The 17,134-nt window shown below is 36.3% G+C and overlaps 3 protein-coding genes across 4 annotated transcripts; 2 read left to right on the top strand and 1 right to left on the bottom strand.

Annotated features, from left to right (window-relative positions):
• On the bottom strand, positions 1–2,096 carry LOC108816148 (GDSL esterase/lipase EXL1). Of its 2 annotated transcripts, XM_056990150.1 has the most exons (6): positions 1,964–2,096; positions 1,677–1,862; positions 1,199–1,329; positions 882–1,115; positions 451–706; positions 1–341 (listed from the first exon to the last, which is right to left on the bottom strand). In XM_056990150.1, the coding sequence occupies exons 2-6, from the start codon at positions 1,780–1,782 to the stop codon at positions 148–150; spliced, it is 921 nt and encodes a 306-aa protein (XP_056846130.1). In that variant the 5' UTR covers positions 1,783–1,862; positions 1,964–2,096; the 3' UTR covers positions 1–147. The 2 variants fall into 2 exon arrangements, with proteins under 2 accessions (XP_056846130.1, XP_018444218.1); XM_018588716.2 differs by having other exon boundaries at positions 1,677–2,055.
• A 6,222-nt stretch (positions 2,097–8,318) lies between these two features.
• On the top strand, positions 8,319–10,079 carry LOC108817027 (uncharacterized). The gene is made up of 3 exons (XM_018589613.2): positions 8,319–8,589; positions 9,088–9,397; positions 9,488–10,079. Exons 1-3 carry the CDS (start codon positions 8,527–8,529, stop codon positions 10,006–10,008), a joined length of 894 nt encoding a protein of 297 aa, XP_018445115.1. The 5' UTR covers positions 8,319–8,526; the 3' UTR covers positions 10,009–10,079.
• A 253-nt stretch (positions 10,080–10,332) lies between these two features.
• On the top strand, positions 10,333–17,002 carry LOC108817026 (vacuolar protein sorting-associated protein 35B). The gene is made up of 22 exons (XM_018589612.2): positions 10,333–10,520; positions 10,594–10,690; positions 10,777–10,900; positions 11,370–11,555; positions 11,635–11,722; positions 11,906–11,962; positions 12,047–12,136; positions 12,235–12,357; positions 12,744–12,818; positions 12,903–12,962; positions 13,519–13,635; positions 13,768–14,007; positions 14,081–14,146; positions 14,253–14,342; positions 14,637–14,726; positions 15,100–15,189; positions 15,531–15,599; positions 15,703–15,783; positions 15,896–16,003; positions 16,110–16,213; positions 16,343–16,456; positions 16,539–17,002. Exons 1-22 carry the CDS (start codon positions 10,425–10,427, stop codon positions 16,750–16,752), a joined length of 2,379 nt encoding a protein of 792 aa, XP_018445114.2. The 5' UTR covers positions 10,333–10,424; the 3' UTR covers positions 16,753–17,002.
• The last annotated feature ends 132 nt before the right edge of the window (positions 17,003–17,134 follow it).

Below are 17,134 nucleotides of genomic sequence, written 5' to 3'. Positions count from 1 at the left end.
TAAAGAAAACATACAGGAATTTTATTTAGTTAACCAGAAAAAAATTACAAATCAAGAAAAAAGTTCAATGTATCTTTGCATCGTAATTATAATTCAAATAATCATAAACTGAGTGTGACGAACATGTAGGTATTATTAATCGATTAACTAGATAATTTTGCTGAGATATCTATCGAGAAGTTTTGCAACTATAATTCTGTAAGCTGTTTCAGTGGGATGAAAACTGTCCCAGAACACATAATCCGATCTTATGGGACATACAGCAGATGTGTAGTTGTTGCATAGCGCCGTCACTTCTATTAGTCCGGTTCCGCAACATCCTAAATTGCTTACCTTAAACCCTATAAATAACACACATGACAAATATACAACTTTTATTATTTTAGTAAAATAATTAATATTCTTAAGAAACTAATCGTTTCACGAAAAAAATAAGTAATGAATGGTTACCATATTGTCGAGGGTTTACTATGAGATCAAGAAGAGGACTGTAGATATCGACATAAACTAAAGTCGAGTCAAGTAAGGTTCTTGATAAGATATCAAGGTTTCCACTGAGCTTAGCATTGAAAAGTTTTGACGCATCATTAAACCTAACAACGCAATCTCTTGTAGGTCCTCCTGCTACAGTTCTCTGCGAAGGAACACATCCTATTGGTGGCGCACCAAACATAAGTATCCTTCTTGCTCCATATCCGTAGAGTGACTACCAACACCACATGATAAACAAAAAGATTAAAATAAAATTCTAAGCTCATATTTTGAAATAGTTTTCTGAAGACACCAACAAATCTCTAATTATAATATACAGTAATTAAGATAAGCAAGGTTAACATGACTTTATTATAAGCTAGCAGTAAATAAATAACATTTGTCATTACCATAGCAAAAGAGCGAGCATTCTCGGCCATAAGAGCAGTGAAAGAATCAACGGTGTATTGGAGACGAACCGAAGGGAGACCAAAGAAGTCGTTTGCAATATCGTTGCTACCACATATAATAACGAACATGCTATTCTTGAGTATGAACTTTGTCCTCTCTTCTCCAACCATATCATTCAATTTCTCTATATATTCTTCAAAATATTTCAGTTGTTTCGGTAATGGTATTCCTCCCTTCAAAGATTCAAACAATATATTAATAATTATTTTAAAATACTTCACATAAATTTAAAACAAAAGAAGTGGAGAGTAGATACCGCTATTTGTGTTGTCAAAGGGACATAACCAGCACCACCAGAAGCAAATGTTACACCGGTTAGGAGATCTTCGGGTTTTAGATTTGGATCTCGATATGCCGGTATACTTGGTTTAAGCCCTAGTTCTTCCGCTATAAAACCCAGGAAAACTATGAGAATATAACATATATTTTACTAAATTATAAGAGTTGCAACTTGGTGTTCTTTTCTTATTTGGTTAAAGCAACTTGCTGTTTAATAAGGTATAGTTGCCAAAAGGAAAAAGTTGCAACTTGGTGTCTGAACTTGTTTTCTGTACAGATCACTTTAAGAGTATAAGAATTAGTAAAACTATTCACGGGTTGCAAGTCATTAACCAGCTATGTAATGCATTGTATTAGGCTATTAGCTATCCAGTAATTAGTATTCGTGTATGATTAATGCTATATAACACGTTTATAAATGTGTCAACGAAGGAAAAACCTAGAGGTAAACAAACCTAGAATATCAGTGGGAACTTTTCCATTTGAGAATCTTCCCGTAGGAACTCCACCGTCGAAATCAATACCATAAGGAGGATAATCACATCTAGCCTCCGTTATCATATCATCGTTATTTCCGGCATCGACAATTGAATCTCCGAACACTATTACCGCCGGAATAGTTGTGTTTTCTGGAAGTTTCACTAAAGCATTTGTGGTTGTCATAAACAACAACACAAGAAAGAAACTACACCAAAATAATATCGACGAAGAAGAGAGAAAAAGATAAGAAACCATGATGAACCTTGCAACGTAGTCGCAGTGTCTACGCGCGTGTGTGAAAACAAAAATCTTGTTTCTTTGAAAGCTTTGGAAGATGAATATAAATAGTCATCCTGCAGCCTCCCATATATAGATGTTTATATAGACATATTAATATAAGTTTATTTGAAGAGTTTGGTTCTGTTGCTATCATAAATTGAAGACAGTGACATATTTTTTTCTCCTCTACATGTTATCATAATTCTTAATACACTATTTTTAATCAACAACGACATTTTTTTTTCCAAAACAAATGTCGAAATCCTTATTGAATGGAGCCCTTTTAAAAAAATATAGGTCTATTCAACGTGTATTGTTTAGCCACGCATTACATTGAGATATCAAAATCCCGTTGATTGGTATAGTTTTTGACAACCGTTGATTGATATAGTTGACAATGATTCATTAGTATTTACTTTTCGATCTCATGTATTTATTTTTTTAAAAAAAATGTATCTATTTTACCATCTCATAGACCTCTCTGTTTATGAAAGCAGATCATTTGCATACAACATGCATATATATAAAAGAACCTCAGAGTGAATACACAGAAATATATCACTTTAAATTTTATTACACTTTTCTGGAAATTACTTTTTGTTAATTTAGAAATAAACTAGATAGCACTTTACCGAAGAAACAGATAACTGTTATAAAAAGGGTATCAACATATATAATAGAAATGATTGAAAAGTAGTTGAAAAGATTGGGAGCCATCGGAGAAGCTACAAAGAAGATTTAATATGGCTTAAATACACAGACCGAACCAAGCAGGATAAGTGAGAAGCGACACTAAAAGGAGTCTCGCTAATATTGCACGGACAGTGAGTTGATATCTTCTTCATGAGCCCATTAAAGAGACGATACATTATGGTGATTCAGTGACTTGATGATTACATCAGTCACATGAAAGTTTAGTAGAGAGGATGCCCAAAAGAACATGGATATCAAGAACTGCAGATGATGTGCTAAGCGAAATTGTATTATGCAAGTAAATTATCTTTAAAATATTCAATTATTTTAAACCTTTTGAAAAAAAAATTGTTCTTTTTATTAAATATCTTAATAATATTTATACTATTATTTGAGAAGTGAATTTGCTGATTTGTCATATTTTCTTTGATTTTAGGTAATTTTACTTATTTTCATATTTTCAACAATTTTAGTTAGTAATTTTATTATTTATCATATTTTAATTATTTTACTTAAAATCATTCTTTATATTAATATTTGATATTATCTTATTCATTGTAAACTAAATGTATAATATTTGACGTTAAGTTTATATGGGAAATCTGCTTTAAACTATTACAAAAGTTTAACCATGCTGAGGGACATAATGTTAAACCTTGATTTTGTATTGGTGGATGTTAGCATCATTCTGTTCATTGATTATTTTGCAGAATGTTTTATTTTAGGTAATTTTGTTTATTTATCATGTTTTCAATAATTTTAGTTAATTATCATATTCTCCTTGATTTTAGGTAAATTTTCTTATTTTTCATATTTTCAACAATTTTAGTTAATAATTTTATTATTTATCATATTTTAATTATTTTACTTAAAATCATTCTTTATATTAATATTTGATATTATCTTATTTATTGTAAACTAAATTTATAATTTGAATTTGCCGATAATTTTTGACATTAAATTTATATGGGAAATCTGCTTAAACTATTACAAAAGTTTAATCATGGTGAGGGACATAATGAAACCCTTGATTTATATTTTATGATGCGTATTAATAAAATTTAATGTCATATGTTACAATGAGTTGGATTGTTTTCCCAAAACAATTACGAAAGTGAAGATTTTGATAACTGATGAATAGAAAACAAAATATAAACATAGTGTAAAAAGAGATTTTTCAAAAATATTATAGTATGTCTGTGCTTTTATTTTTCTAAAGGCAATAAAATCATACATATTTTGATGAAAAACTTTAGAATATATAGATAATTTGATGTTCAGTTAAAAAAAAATTGAGAACATAAAAAATAATGTATTATGTTGATATTTGCCTTAGTACAACTAATAAATATCCGTGCATGTGTGTAACCAAATATTAAAAGAGAATTCAAGTTTCAAAATTTACTTAAATATGTATACCTAAATATAAATTTTTTAACTTGGTTTCCTTTTTTTTTCCGCCAATAGATTATATTAAATAAACGGGCCAAGCCCAAACAAACGGCCGAAGCCCAGTTACACTAAAATCCGCTACAGAACTCAAAAGCCAACGGGCTACACTAAAACAAGAGCAACAAGCCCACAGCCCAAGCAGTGCACAGAGAATCTAAAAACGGCCCACGGCCCAACCTTGAAACCCGCCCGACCCAGACCAGAAAGCGCGTCGAGGAGGTAACTCGCCACGTGGGGAGCTCTGCACCAAAAACGCGACACGCGTCTTCATCTCCTCAACTCGACCGCTTCAGTCTCACCGGCGCCGGAACCAACACTTTCACATCACCCGTTCGTCGGAGCTCGGAAAACGCCAGAGCCTCCACCCGAAACCATTACATCTCTTCACCGCGTTGTCATCACGCCGATAAGATCAATCGACATCCCGATATCTTCATCGACTTTGTAACACTTGAAACCCTTGACACGCACTCGAAGAAGCCAACACCTTTTCCACGGATTCGTCATCTTACCGGAGATCTCTCGTCTACCGGAGTGACTCCTTCCGCCGTAACCGCAAACAACCAAACTAAAAAAACGACAGAACGAACCTAACCCAAAAGACCCGGGTTCCTGAGCGGCAGCGCAGATCTTTAGTAGCCTCCGCACTCCGAAGACCAAAGCCGGCGAAGACAGATCTGAGGGAGATCTTCTTCCCGGAAGCTTGAACCGGCGTTTGTGAATCTGAAGAAGCCTCCACCACCCGGAGAACACACCGCTTGACGAAGCTGACCGCTCCCTCTCCACTGAAACCTTCCGACGGACGCGTCGTTACTCCATTCCCGAGACCACCGACAGAGATGGGGGCGGAACCAGAGCTCAGACAAGGCCTCCGCTGCCAGCTCTAGGAAGAAGGAGCCAAGAGGAGCAAAACAATAGAACAGAAGGGAACTCCGGCGTCGGCACGGACGCTCACACGCCGGCCGAACGCCGGAGATCTAGAAACTCTCTCTTCTCTCTCTTCTCTCTCTTTTCTCTCTCCGCGAAAGTCCTTTAGTTGAGTCCGTGTTGCTCCCGAGTTTCCTTTTTGTGTGTTGATTGTTCCACTAGTAAAAAATATTAAATACTGATACTTCTGATTTGCTGAGAGGCTCCTGTGGAAAACTGCAAGCAAAATAAAATAGTTGGCCCATCAATTATCAAACATTTAATTTATCAAAACAAAAAAAATAAAGAATTTTTGTATGTAAGGGTCAAATCTTGCATAATATTAAATCTTACTGGAAAAATCTTTAGAACAACAGAGCTATTCAATGTTTAACGGGAATATCTTCCCCTAAAATTATTAAGGTCCCAAACACATGCCTGCCAATTAAAGTCTTGTAAATGTACAAATTTATATGACAAAAAATATTCACATGTCTTATATGATCTATATATTAGATGGTTAGTCACTCTTACCGACGTTTAATTGCATTTCTAATTTCTTAAATATAGGTTTGATTGGTAACTTTGCGGAATGGTGGACTGACGTTTTAAACGTGATTCCGCAAATATTTTACCAATCAATAAACTTCGCGCAATGAATAAAAAACCCAAAAGACAGGTTTGTGTTTTTGCTGACAGAAATATAAAGAGAATTTTCATTAAATAGAAAAATGTGTTTTACTAGATTATGGTAGAAAAATTCACACTTTCATATTACTACATTATATACTAATACCATTTTATAATTTTAAATAAATAGCAATAGTGTTTTACGATAAATAATTATTTTAAAATAAATCAATATTAAAATTTGTTTTATAATATTATGAAATGTCAATCTAGTTATCAAAACATATTGAAAGATAAGCTAAATATTTACAATAAGAGCTAAATTGATTTTAATAAATTTTAGTTATTTTCATATTATGTAATAATTAGTTTAATTACTGATATTTATTTTTCTTATAAAAGGTGAATACCATATAAATATTTTGATCAACTAACCATTTATTCCATCATTCCGCAAATATTGAATTTTCCGCAGTTTAATTAATTTTTTCGCAACTTAATTAATTTTTTCCGCATCTTAAATATTTTTTCCATGATTCCGCTATTAAGTAATGGTTACCAAGAGCCATAACCTCATAGATTCATAGTCATGGTAGTATACTAGCTTTTCATCGATTTGGTAGAAGTTTTTTTTTATATAAAATTTTTGGTAGAAGTTGGAACACTCGGTTCATTTTGGCAATGCCTACTATATTCACGATCGATTTTAGAACAGAGACTATTGCAAATAATTGTCGATGCCTTGACGTGGTTCTGATCTTTATATCAATGTCTTCTTTCTCGAAATAGGTAATAACATCGGTATTGAATGAGAAGACCCCACAAGGCTACAATCGGTTCACCGCTGGAGGAGTAAATGCAAATCAAGACTTTATCTGAAAAACTAGTGGTATTACAATTGCCGAGCCAACAAATATGTAACGAGTTTCTATATATATCTTGCTTATCAAAATAGCTTAATAGATATCAAGCCTACAATTAATCAAACTGCCCATGACAGCAACGTTACTGGTTAGGTACCTTTTCTTTGTTTTTTTCTTTAACAACATGCAGTTTGGTCGTCTGTATCCAAAGAACGTGTAGCTCACATATTTGGATCACATGTCAAGATCTAGTTTTGGTTAGTGTCATTTTAATAGTAAAAAACAATGATGGAAGAAACTAGTTGGTTAAGCAGTTGCATGAACTTTTATTGATCTATCGGTTATCATATCCATGGCCCATGGGCCATATCAATGTTTTCTTTTTTTGGAGTCATATCAATGTTTTTTTTTTTTGGAGCCATATCAAATGTTTTTCATCCATACTATTTTGACATATTTATTAAAAGACCAGTATATGTATTCCATAAAACACATGACATCTACAAAAGTTATTTTGACGGATTTATTAAAAGGTATACTTAGACAACAAAAATTGTTCTGTCTAGTCTCAACCGATGCCAATCGATAGATGCATGCTCATGTCTAACCTAAAGCTGAAATATTTGTGAACAACAAAACAACATCTTTCAAAACTGGTGTGATGTGAACAAAAGTAAATGGTTCCACGAGCAATACCTAGCCGTATAGTATTTGTCCAGAGCGCAAAGGTCGAGCCTCGTGTTTTGGGTGAAGTTAGCTCTAATCATGTATATATGAATATCTATTAATTGGCCAAAATCACATTAGTAAAATAAGATTATTTTTTGCTGTTAATAACATACATTATACGAATATGTATATGTGGATGATGACACTACGAAAGTATAAAATTTTACGATCACATGATATGATACTCTATATCATATCCACGTACGGCGATACAAAAATTAGCATGCAGTTGTCCATTTTTCTTCTTCTTTTAGTTGTAAAGTAGTCGTGCATTTATATGTCCATTGCTATATCAGTAAGACACATACCAAATTCTGGCAACTACGTAGCCTATTCTTTTATGTCATGTACACGGTCTTTACTTTACAAGGAAACAAGATAAGTAATTAATGACGAAGAACAAAATCAATGCTAAATCTCTCAAGCCGAAGGAACACACAAGTTTTGGTTTCAGCTGTTATTGGATCATCATGTCAAGGCCGAGTTAAGAAGAAACAAGATCTCACTACATTACCTCCATCACAGTGTACGAACATCAAAACTCATCAAATCCAGCTGTATAATAGATTTTGATACTCTTAGATCTCGAGCATGTGTGATTAGACTTCATATATATGCCAACTGATGTAAGCCAAAGATATCAGTACATATCTTTTTTTATCATATACTCTTTTTCAATCAGATGAATAGGTGAAGTCAGAATAAAAAGAAAGCAGTTGTTTAGTTCACTTAAATAAGCTGTGCTACCAGCTTGATAGAGGTTTACAATTTGTCACGTCTTTCTCTGCATGATACAACGTTTCAACAAACGGGCCAAACAGTTCTGAGAAATATTTGGGCTTTTTAAAACGTAGTCCTGAAGCCTAATAGCTAATTTTAGGCCCGTTAGCCGAGATTCTTGGAAATATGAGACCGAGCCTAGCGAAGTAGCAATTTACTTATATACCCCTGTATGACTAGGGTTTCCGGGTCTCTAATGTAAAATTACGAAAAAAGCCCACCAAGTGGACCGACTTTGCCCGAGTCGGCGGATCTGAGCATCTCAAGCGTCTTTAAATATAGAACGCGCTTGCCTTATCTCCGTGTCTGAGATAGGTTCTAGGTTTTCTTCTCTGTCTTGCGAAATCGAGCGAGTGTGTCTCGAGATTCTTTTAGTATTGGCTGGTTTAGATCTGAATCTTTAGAAATTAGATTACACCCGTCGTCTCTTCTTGAGCCAAACCCCCTTCCCTCACCTCTCCCGATTCGATCTGAGAAAAAAAGGGGGAAAAACATGCCATCGATTGTGATTTCGAGGAACCACGCGAGCGGTCAGAACTTGGTCGAATCGACTAAGGTTCGTCGAGCCACATATTATGGTTTCCTTGTTTCAATTGATTTTGATTTAGAGTTCTAGGCTTCTTTGATTTAGTGTATATATCTTAGGTTCTTTGATGTGTTGAATAGACTTTTAATTTGATTATCATCTCGTTAGGAACCCTAGATTTTCAAATCTATATACTATATGCATTATTAACCATATAATTATCCTATATACGTATGTTTTCATTGAATTAGCTTGAAACCATAAAACTATTTTATATAATATGCATGTTTTCAATAGATTTGCTATAAACATGTAATTATCTTATAAATTCACGTATTTTCATCTAATTATTCAATCGACAGGTAAGATTCCTTTTTACTAGTGTTATATGTTATAGGATGTTAAGTTGTTTTGTGGGGGTCTTGGGTCTTGTCTATTATATTGTTGTTTTCCACACAATAGTGTGATGGTTGTCACTGCTCCCGTAAGACCACTAGCCTAAAACCCCTTTACTCTAATGAATTAAAGATTGAAAGAATCGTAACTGATTCCAAAACGAAGAGCCTGAAAGAGAAGAAGGATAAGAAGGAGAGGAGAAAACACAAGAAAGAAAAGCGTGAGAAATCTCACAAACATTCGTCCAAGAAAGCTGATGACGATGTGCATAAAAAACAGCAGTGTCCGTCCAATAAGTCCCCAGGCGTGTCTGAGAAGAGTGGTGTGACCGAGGAGCTAGAGGGACCTCAAAACCAACTCGGCTATCTATCTGATGGAAGCCAGAATAGCAAGAAGAGGAAAAGAGATGTCTCTCCTCCTGCTGTTGAAAGTGTCATCAAAGGTTTGTATACTTAATGGACATTCTTAAGACTATCATGTCGATTTGTGTTTATAGGAGACTCACATGTTGTATTTGTACATTTGTTTGCAGCTGCACCTGTAGCAGGTAAACCTCTACGGATCCGTTTGCTATTCAAAAAACCTAAGGTCGAAAGTCCTCCTCTGCCACGAGAGGATGCTGCTGCATGCTCCACTTCCGGTGCACAGTCTCTTAAGCAGGCGCCACAAGCTGCCGTGTGTGAGCCTGTATTGAGTGTTCCCTCAACATCTCAGGCTGTAATAGAAGAAACGAAGAAGATATGTGAGCCCCAAGTGAAGGTCCCCTCAGCATCAGTGGCTGCGAGAAAGAAACATAAGCCGAGCAAAGAAGATCGATACAATGCTTTGTTTGATGACTGGACTCCTACTTCCTCCATTGACATGTTGGTTGATTCTTCTTCCACGAACGACGAGGACTGGCTATTTGGAAGCAGGACGAAAGAGAGAACAAGCCGCAAAGAAGCAGACAAGAGTGATGAAGATGTGCGCACATCTAGTGATTCGTCTTGGCCTAGAGCTCAGTTTCTGTCTCAAGTCGGGATCTATTCTTTACCTTACACTGTCCCGTTCTAATGTTCGTTTGTTTAGCATTTGTACAGTAACTGTTTGTAACAACACTTCTCTAATCTAACCCAATTTTGACACGGTTAAACTTCTTCATATTGTAACAACGCGTTGTATTACTTCCATCAAGAGTTTTGTCTTAACGAAACGGATTCAAAGGAAAAACTGTTTAGTCTAAGATTAATATTAATACTAGAAGAAACTATAATCATAATCTCGTAAAACCTATGGAATGTCGTCATACACACATTGTATTTAATCTCGCACGCAATCCACCAAATTGAGATTTAAAAAAAAAATATAAGAAAACAAAACCGAAACATTATTTTTTTTTGGAACACATCTGAAATCGAAAAAATAAAAATCTCTCGTCTATTATTTCGTGCGGTCAACTGCTGACACAGGAAGGAGGAAGAAGAGAAGAGATGAGGAGGCTAGCCGGAGCAGAAGACGAGGAAAAATGGCTGGCGGAAGGAATCGCCGGAATCCAGCACAACGCTTTCTTCATGCATCGCGCCTTGGTCCGTCCGTTGCTTAATTCTTTTTATTTTTTTAGTTTTCTCTTTGATCTGAAGATTTAGTTTTCTCTTTCAGGACGCGAATAATCTGAGAGAAGTCCTAAAGTACTCGGCTCTCATGCTCTCTGAGCTCCGCACCTCCAAGCTATCTCCTCAGAAATACTACGATCTCTGTTAGATTCCATCTCCCCCGAAGAAACTTTTGAATCTCTCTCGATTTCGTGCCTTGTTTGACCGTTTCTTATGATTTTTTTGTTAGATATGAGAGCTTTCGATGAGTTGAGGCAGCTGGAGGTTTTCTTCAAGGATGAGAGCAGGCATGGATTACCGGTTGTGGATTTGTATGAGCTTGTTCAACATGCCGGCAACATATTGCCTCGGATGTAACCACATCATCTTAGATTCTCTTCTTCATCGTTGACCTTAAGTTTCTCCTCTTGATCTCGGATTAGGATCTGATATTTAGCTAGATTGGACAACACCAGATGATTTAGATTCATTCACATCTTCAAGCTTGTTTCTCTTGATCTCGTATTAGGATCTGATATAAGCTAGATTGGATTACAGTTATAAGATGTAAGCAGATGATTTAGATTCATTCACATGTTCGAGCTTGTTTCTATTGATCTGATAGTCTCACTTATTAGCTATATAGATTGGACTAGAGTTATGAGATTAGACTAGAGAATGAGGATGATCTCGTATAAATCTACTTGAGACATCTGTGCGGCGCTGAATGAGATTGTTTGCTTTTACGCCGTTATCTTAAGAGATAGGAATTAATGTTTCTCTTTGCCTGCATTGAATTCGTGCTGTTAAATGAAATTTAATGCACTGAAGTTGGTCTACCAGGTATCTCCTGTGTACAGTAGGGTCTGTTTATATCAAAAGCAAGCAAGCTCCTTCCAAAGATGTTCTTAAGGATCTTGTGGAGATGTGTCGAGGTGTTCAACATCCTATTCGTGGTCTTTTTTTGAGGAGTTATCTTGCACAAGTCAGCAGGGATAAGTTACCTGAGATTGGCTCAGAATACGAAGGGTGGGTTTTAACTATGCTTTTCAATCTCCATTTGAGTATTTTGGGGTGTTTGTTTACTCTCGTTCCAACTATCCTGCAGAGATGCAAATACTGTGATGGATGCTGTGGAGTTTGTGCTGCAAAATTTCACTGAGATGAATAAGCTCTGGGTGCGAATTCAGCATCAGGTGAATTTTTCGAGCTGTGAAGAGTCTATTGTAGTTAGATACGCATAGCACCTCTGCACTTGCATGCCGCTGACTGAAGCATACATGAACCATAAAGAGCATGCTTTTGGTCATGCAGGTTGTGTGGTGCTTATGAATCATTGATATTGGTCAACCTGAGCTGAGGTGTTCCTTGGACTGCAGGGACCTGGAACAGTTCGAGAAAAGCAGGAGAAAGAGAGGAACGAACTTCGTGATCTTGTACTATCAATATCACTACTAGACTCAATACCATATTTTAGGGCGTCACTGCCTAATAAGTTGTATCTGATGTTTTCATCTCAGGTTGGAAAAAATCTGCATGTTCTAGGACAGATCGAAGGAGTTGACCTTGAGATGTACAAAGAGACTGTTCTTCCTAGGGTCTTAGAGCAGGTTCGGCAGCTCATTTTTGCATCTATCACCAGTTTCGTTTTGTTATAGATGATACTTCAATTGCTGGATAATCTATTAAATCGGCAAACCTTGAACAGGTCGTCAACTGTAAAGATGAGCTGGCTCAGTACTATCTGATGGAGTGCATCATCCAAGTCTTTCCTGATGAATATCATTTGCAGACTCTTGAGACCTTATTGGCTGCTTGTACCCAACTGATGGTGGGTACGCTTACAATCGAGATTTTTCTCTTTCCTAATCTCCAGTGCAATTGTATGTTATCTAAAATGGTCGGGTGGCTGCTTATAAGTGTTCTCATGCTTCCATTATCTCTTGAACTACTCTTGTGCCATTCACTATTCTTGTTGTTTGCTAGTATTTGGGGGTAGATTCTTGCTTACTTTTTGGTGACTAGGATAAAAGCTTACCAGTTAGAAGTTTTTGAAAGAGGCCTTTGATCTCTTGCAATTTGACTAAAATTACAAAACTATGAGTAGGGAATTCTCGACAAAGAGCACTTTTTTGTTTTGTTTTCATGCTCAGCACTTTTGCCGCTTGAATCTTTTACCCTTTTCGTTCCTCTCTGACCTTAAAAACAACTTCTCAGCCAACAGTCGACACCAAAATAGTGTTAACTCAATTGATGGACCGCTTGTCAAATTATGCTGCCTCAAGTCCAGATGTAAGTGTTTATTGTGCTATTTTCTTGCCTTTTTATTTTTGTTCAATGATGCTGAGATATCTCCTATTCATTACATCTGGGCAGGTGTTACACGAATTTTTGCAAGTGGAAGCTTTTGCTAAATTGAGCAATGCAATTGGAAAGGTTGACTCCATTGAACGAATGATCTATTATTTTCTTTTTCTGTTGGATATTCTTGAAACATAACGGCCCTTAGAATAGTCCTATGTAGGTCCCCAGTACCATGAGAAGTAGTCAGCTTGATCGTAGTGTGTTTTGATATATTCCAATCTTTGTTTATCTTCTCTGTTACATCTCTTTTGTTAGGCATCGTCAAATCAGTGACATCTATGACATGTGATGGACATTAATGGCAGGATAATTTGTTAATGTCTGTCCTCTAGTAGTTTGGTTTGAGAGTTCAGTAGTTAGAAGAGGAGAGTATTTACTCTAACGCAGAATGTTAAACTTAAAACTATTAAAATATCACTCAAACTATGAAATTGCTAGATAATGCATCTAGTTTAATTTGATCTCAGACCCTTTTTCCCAGTCTGGATCCAACTGCCTCATTTCGTATTCTGAGTTCTGCAGGTCAATGGACTAGATGCTTAGAGTCTTTGATTCTTCTGCCTTCTTTCTGCATATGATCATTAATTTTCTTGAAATACGTTGACGTATGGACTTGGTATGGTTGCAGGTGATAGATACACAGATTGAGATGCCTATTGTTGGAGCTATGACGCTGTTTGTCTCTCTTCTGACTTTTACCCTCCGTGTTCACCCAGATCGGCTTGACTATGTGGATCAGATATTGGTACGGATTCTTTCCCTGGCAATCTTTTCTAAACTTGTGCCTTAGTTAATATTTGTGAATGGTGTATGATGCATTGTTTGAATCTGGTGTAGCCATGGTGTTAAACTAACTCTTGATCCGCAAAATTTGTAGGGAGCATGTGTAGTTAAGCTTTCCAGTGTGCCCAAGCTGGAGGACGCCCGCGCAATGAAACAAGTTGTTGCACTTCTGAGTGCTCCTTTAGAAAAATATAATGACATAGTTACAGCTCTTACACTGTCAAATTATCCACGTGTCATGGATCATCTTGATGATGGAACGAATAAAGTAATGGCGATGCTAATTATTCAAAGTATAATGAAAAACAATTCGTGTATTTCAACTGCTGATAAGGTATGCTTACTACTTTCCTCAATTAAAGACCTATGTTATCTACTGTAATAACATGCCAATTTGTGTTCACTAGGTTGAAGTGCTGTTTGAATTGATAAAAGGACTTATTAAGGATTTGGATGGAACAGATACAGAGGAGGTACGGTCACCTTTACCTTGGTTATCCCTCGTGTACCGCAGTGATTAGCTCTGTCAGCTTTAATCTAGTGTCTTAGTTCTCATAGGTTTTTTGTGTTTGCATTTAGCTTGATGAGGAGGATTTCCAGGAGGAACAAAATTCAGTTGCCCGACTGATACATATGCTTGATAATGAAGAACCAGAAGAGATGCTAAAGGTGAAACATCATACATACACTAAACTTTCGGTTCAGTAGTTATATGCATTATGTTTTCGGACCTACTGTCATTCCCATGACTTTAGTAGATATCTATAGAACTGTTCTTCTGAGTGTGTTGCTCCACTCTCCTGAAGCTGCCTGCATACCGACATTGATCTGCAGGTCGGCTTCAGGGTCATTGGCGTTATTTAGCGGAAGTCATATTAGAAATGGGCTATGAGACCATGGTTTACTTACATCCTATCCTTTGAGTAAGCACATTGTTTACCTGGGTGCTTTACTGATATGCAGATTATATGTGTTGTGAGAAAGCATCTTATGACAGGAGGAACTCGACGCCTACCTTTTACCGTTCCCCCACTTGTTTTTTCTGCACTCAGGGTATATCTCTTATTTTCCCTATTACGTACTTGCATATGTGTGTATCCAGTATTCCAGTGTGACCCTTGCACAACAAACCCACCCAATCAAGGCACACATTACTTCGGAGATTTGTTGTGCAATTCTATATGCTCTACATGATTTTAAATACTCTTATCATTGTTGCTTTCTGGCATTCTTCTTGTCAGTGAAAAGCAAGGTTTATGTATTTAGTCTACATGAATTACAGTAATGCACGTTTTAACATACGCACATAGATATGTGGAATGCTTTCTCGTGTGATAATATTGCATAATCACTCCAGTGATATTAGATTCGCTGCTTTGAAAAATATGGTTTGACTTGAAGAGTGTCTTCAATGTTTCCGCCACAGTTGGTCAGGCAGCTAGAATCCCAGGATGGAGATGTAACTGGAGAAGATGTCCCAGCAACCCCGGGGAAGATTTTTCAGATTCTCAACCAGGTTCAGTGAGCTTTCTTTCATACATATAAGATAGAGAAACAACTGTGAAATTCCCAGGAATTAAACATTAATACTTGTGAATCGTTTGATGAATTTAGATCATCGTTTGATAATCAATGCAGGAGTACTTTCTCTATGTGATTGACTAAAAGCACTGTACTGTGTATTTAACGTATTAGATTCTTTGATTGTCCACCAAAACTTACACACAGTCAGGCTATTTGTGTTATTTAAGTTTTTTCACTAGGAGCAGCAGTATGAGATAACTAAGTTGTTAATGATGCATCATTTTATAATGCCAATATTTTTACAATCCATTGGACGTGTGCTTTCTGTTCCAGACAATCGAGGTTCTCTCCTCGGTTCCATGTCCTGAACTGGCTCTAAGGCTCTACCTCCAGTGCGCCGAGGTAATCTATAGAGTCATCAACAAAATTCGAATTTGCCTGTAGGCAATACGTAATCCCACATAGCATTATCAACAGATTTGTATTGTTTTGGAATGATTATCAGGCCGCAAGTGACTGTGATCTTGAGCCTGTTGCTTATGAGTTTTTCACCCAAGCATTCATACTATACGAGGAAGAGATCGCGGTAGTTTATTATCCTTTCTGTATGAACTTTACACAACCAAAGTTGTCTTCCTCAATTCTTATATACTTTCACTGTTTTGTGCGTGTTGTATCATTGTATGATTAAACTATAGGACTCCAAGGCACAGGTAACTGCGATTCATCTGATTATTGGAACCTTGCAAAGGATCAATGTCTTTGGTGTTGAAAACAGAGACACCTTGACCCATAAAGCAACCGGGGTACAGTTTTTTCGCCAATGCTTTCTCATTTTAAAAAAAAAAATATCTCTTCTCAACTTCTATCCAAGCACTTAATTTTGTGTGTGTGTGTTTTCCTTGTGACCAGTACTCAGCAAGGCTTTTAAAGAAGCCTGATCAATGTCGAGCGGTTTATGCATGCTCTCACCTCTTCTGGGTCGATGATATAGATGGCATCAAAGACGGAGAAAGGTTTCATCTCCTCTTTCATTACTCTCATACTTCTCTTCTTTTTTCTTTCATGTCTACATCAAACCATTGGTAAGTAAGTGATCTTCTTAGCTCCAGAACTAATTTATTGTCGATGTTATTCTTCTCTAGAGCTCTTCTCTGTTTAAGACGTGCACTGAGGATAGCAAACGCAGCTCAACAAATGGCTAATGCGACCCGAGGTAGCAGCGGACCAGTCACGCTGTTTGTCGAAATCTTGAACAAGTCGGTTTATAAAAAAAATCATCTAACATTTGTTCATACACAGAGAAGCATCTCAAGATTAACAATTGTTTTGGTTTGACAGGTACATATACTTCTATGAGAAAGGGAATCCACATATAACTCCATCTGATGTACAGAGCCTCATAGAGCTGATCAACACCGAGATGCAAAGCGACGACAACGGTAACAGAAGAACACACTCAGATCCCTTCTTTACAAGTACATTGCGTTACATAAAGTTCCAGAAACAGAAAGGTGGTTTAATGGGTGACAAATATGACCTCATCAAGTTGTGACTTGTCTTCATCCCCCACACACACAGTCCTGAATCAAATCCATAAGAGCTAAAACCCATTTGGATTTGGATTTGATTTGTTTTTTTTTCCTGGAACTTCAGAAAAAAAATGGTGTAAACACATGTTTGATTTCGTTTCGGGTCCATGACAAAATTGGAGAAACCTCTTGTAATTTTAATCTTCTTTGTTACTAATATTACTCCCCTATGTGTATAGAATTCTTGTTTCTGAAAATCATTGTTTGAACCTATGCCTCAATTGTTTCTATTTATTCTTTGAATTAATTTAACATTCTTTCAAACAAGAAAAATCCAACACAATACATTGTTGTCTTTTGATTTTTTTTGTTTTTTCACTTTACAGTTTGAACATGGTAGACGCC

This window comes from Raphanus sativus, chromosome 7, assembly GCF_000801105.2.
Source record: "Raphanus sativus cultivar WK10039 chromosome 7, ASM80110v3, whole genome shotgun sequence".
Classification (NCBI taxonomy): Eukaryota; Viridiplantae; Streptophyta; class Magnoliopsida; order Brassicales; family Brassicaceae; genus Raphanus; species Raphanus sativus.
This window is presented reverse-complemented; position numbering and strand designations above follow the sequence as displayed.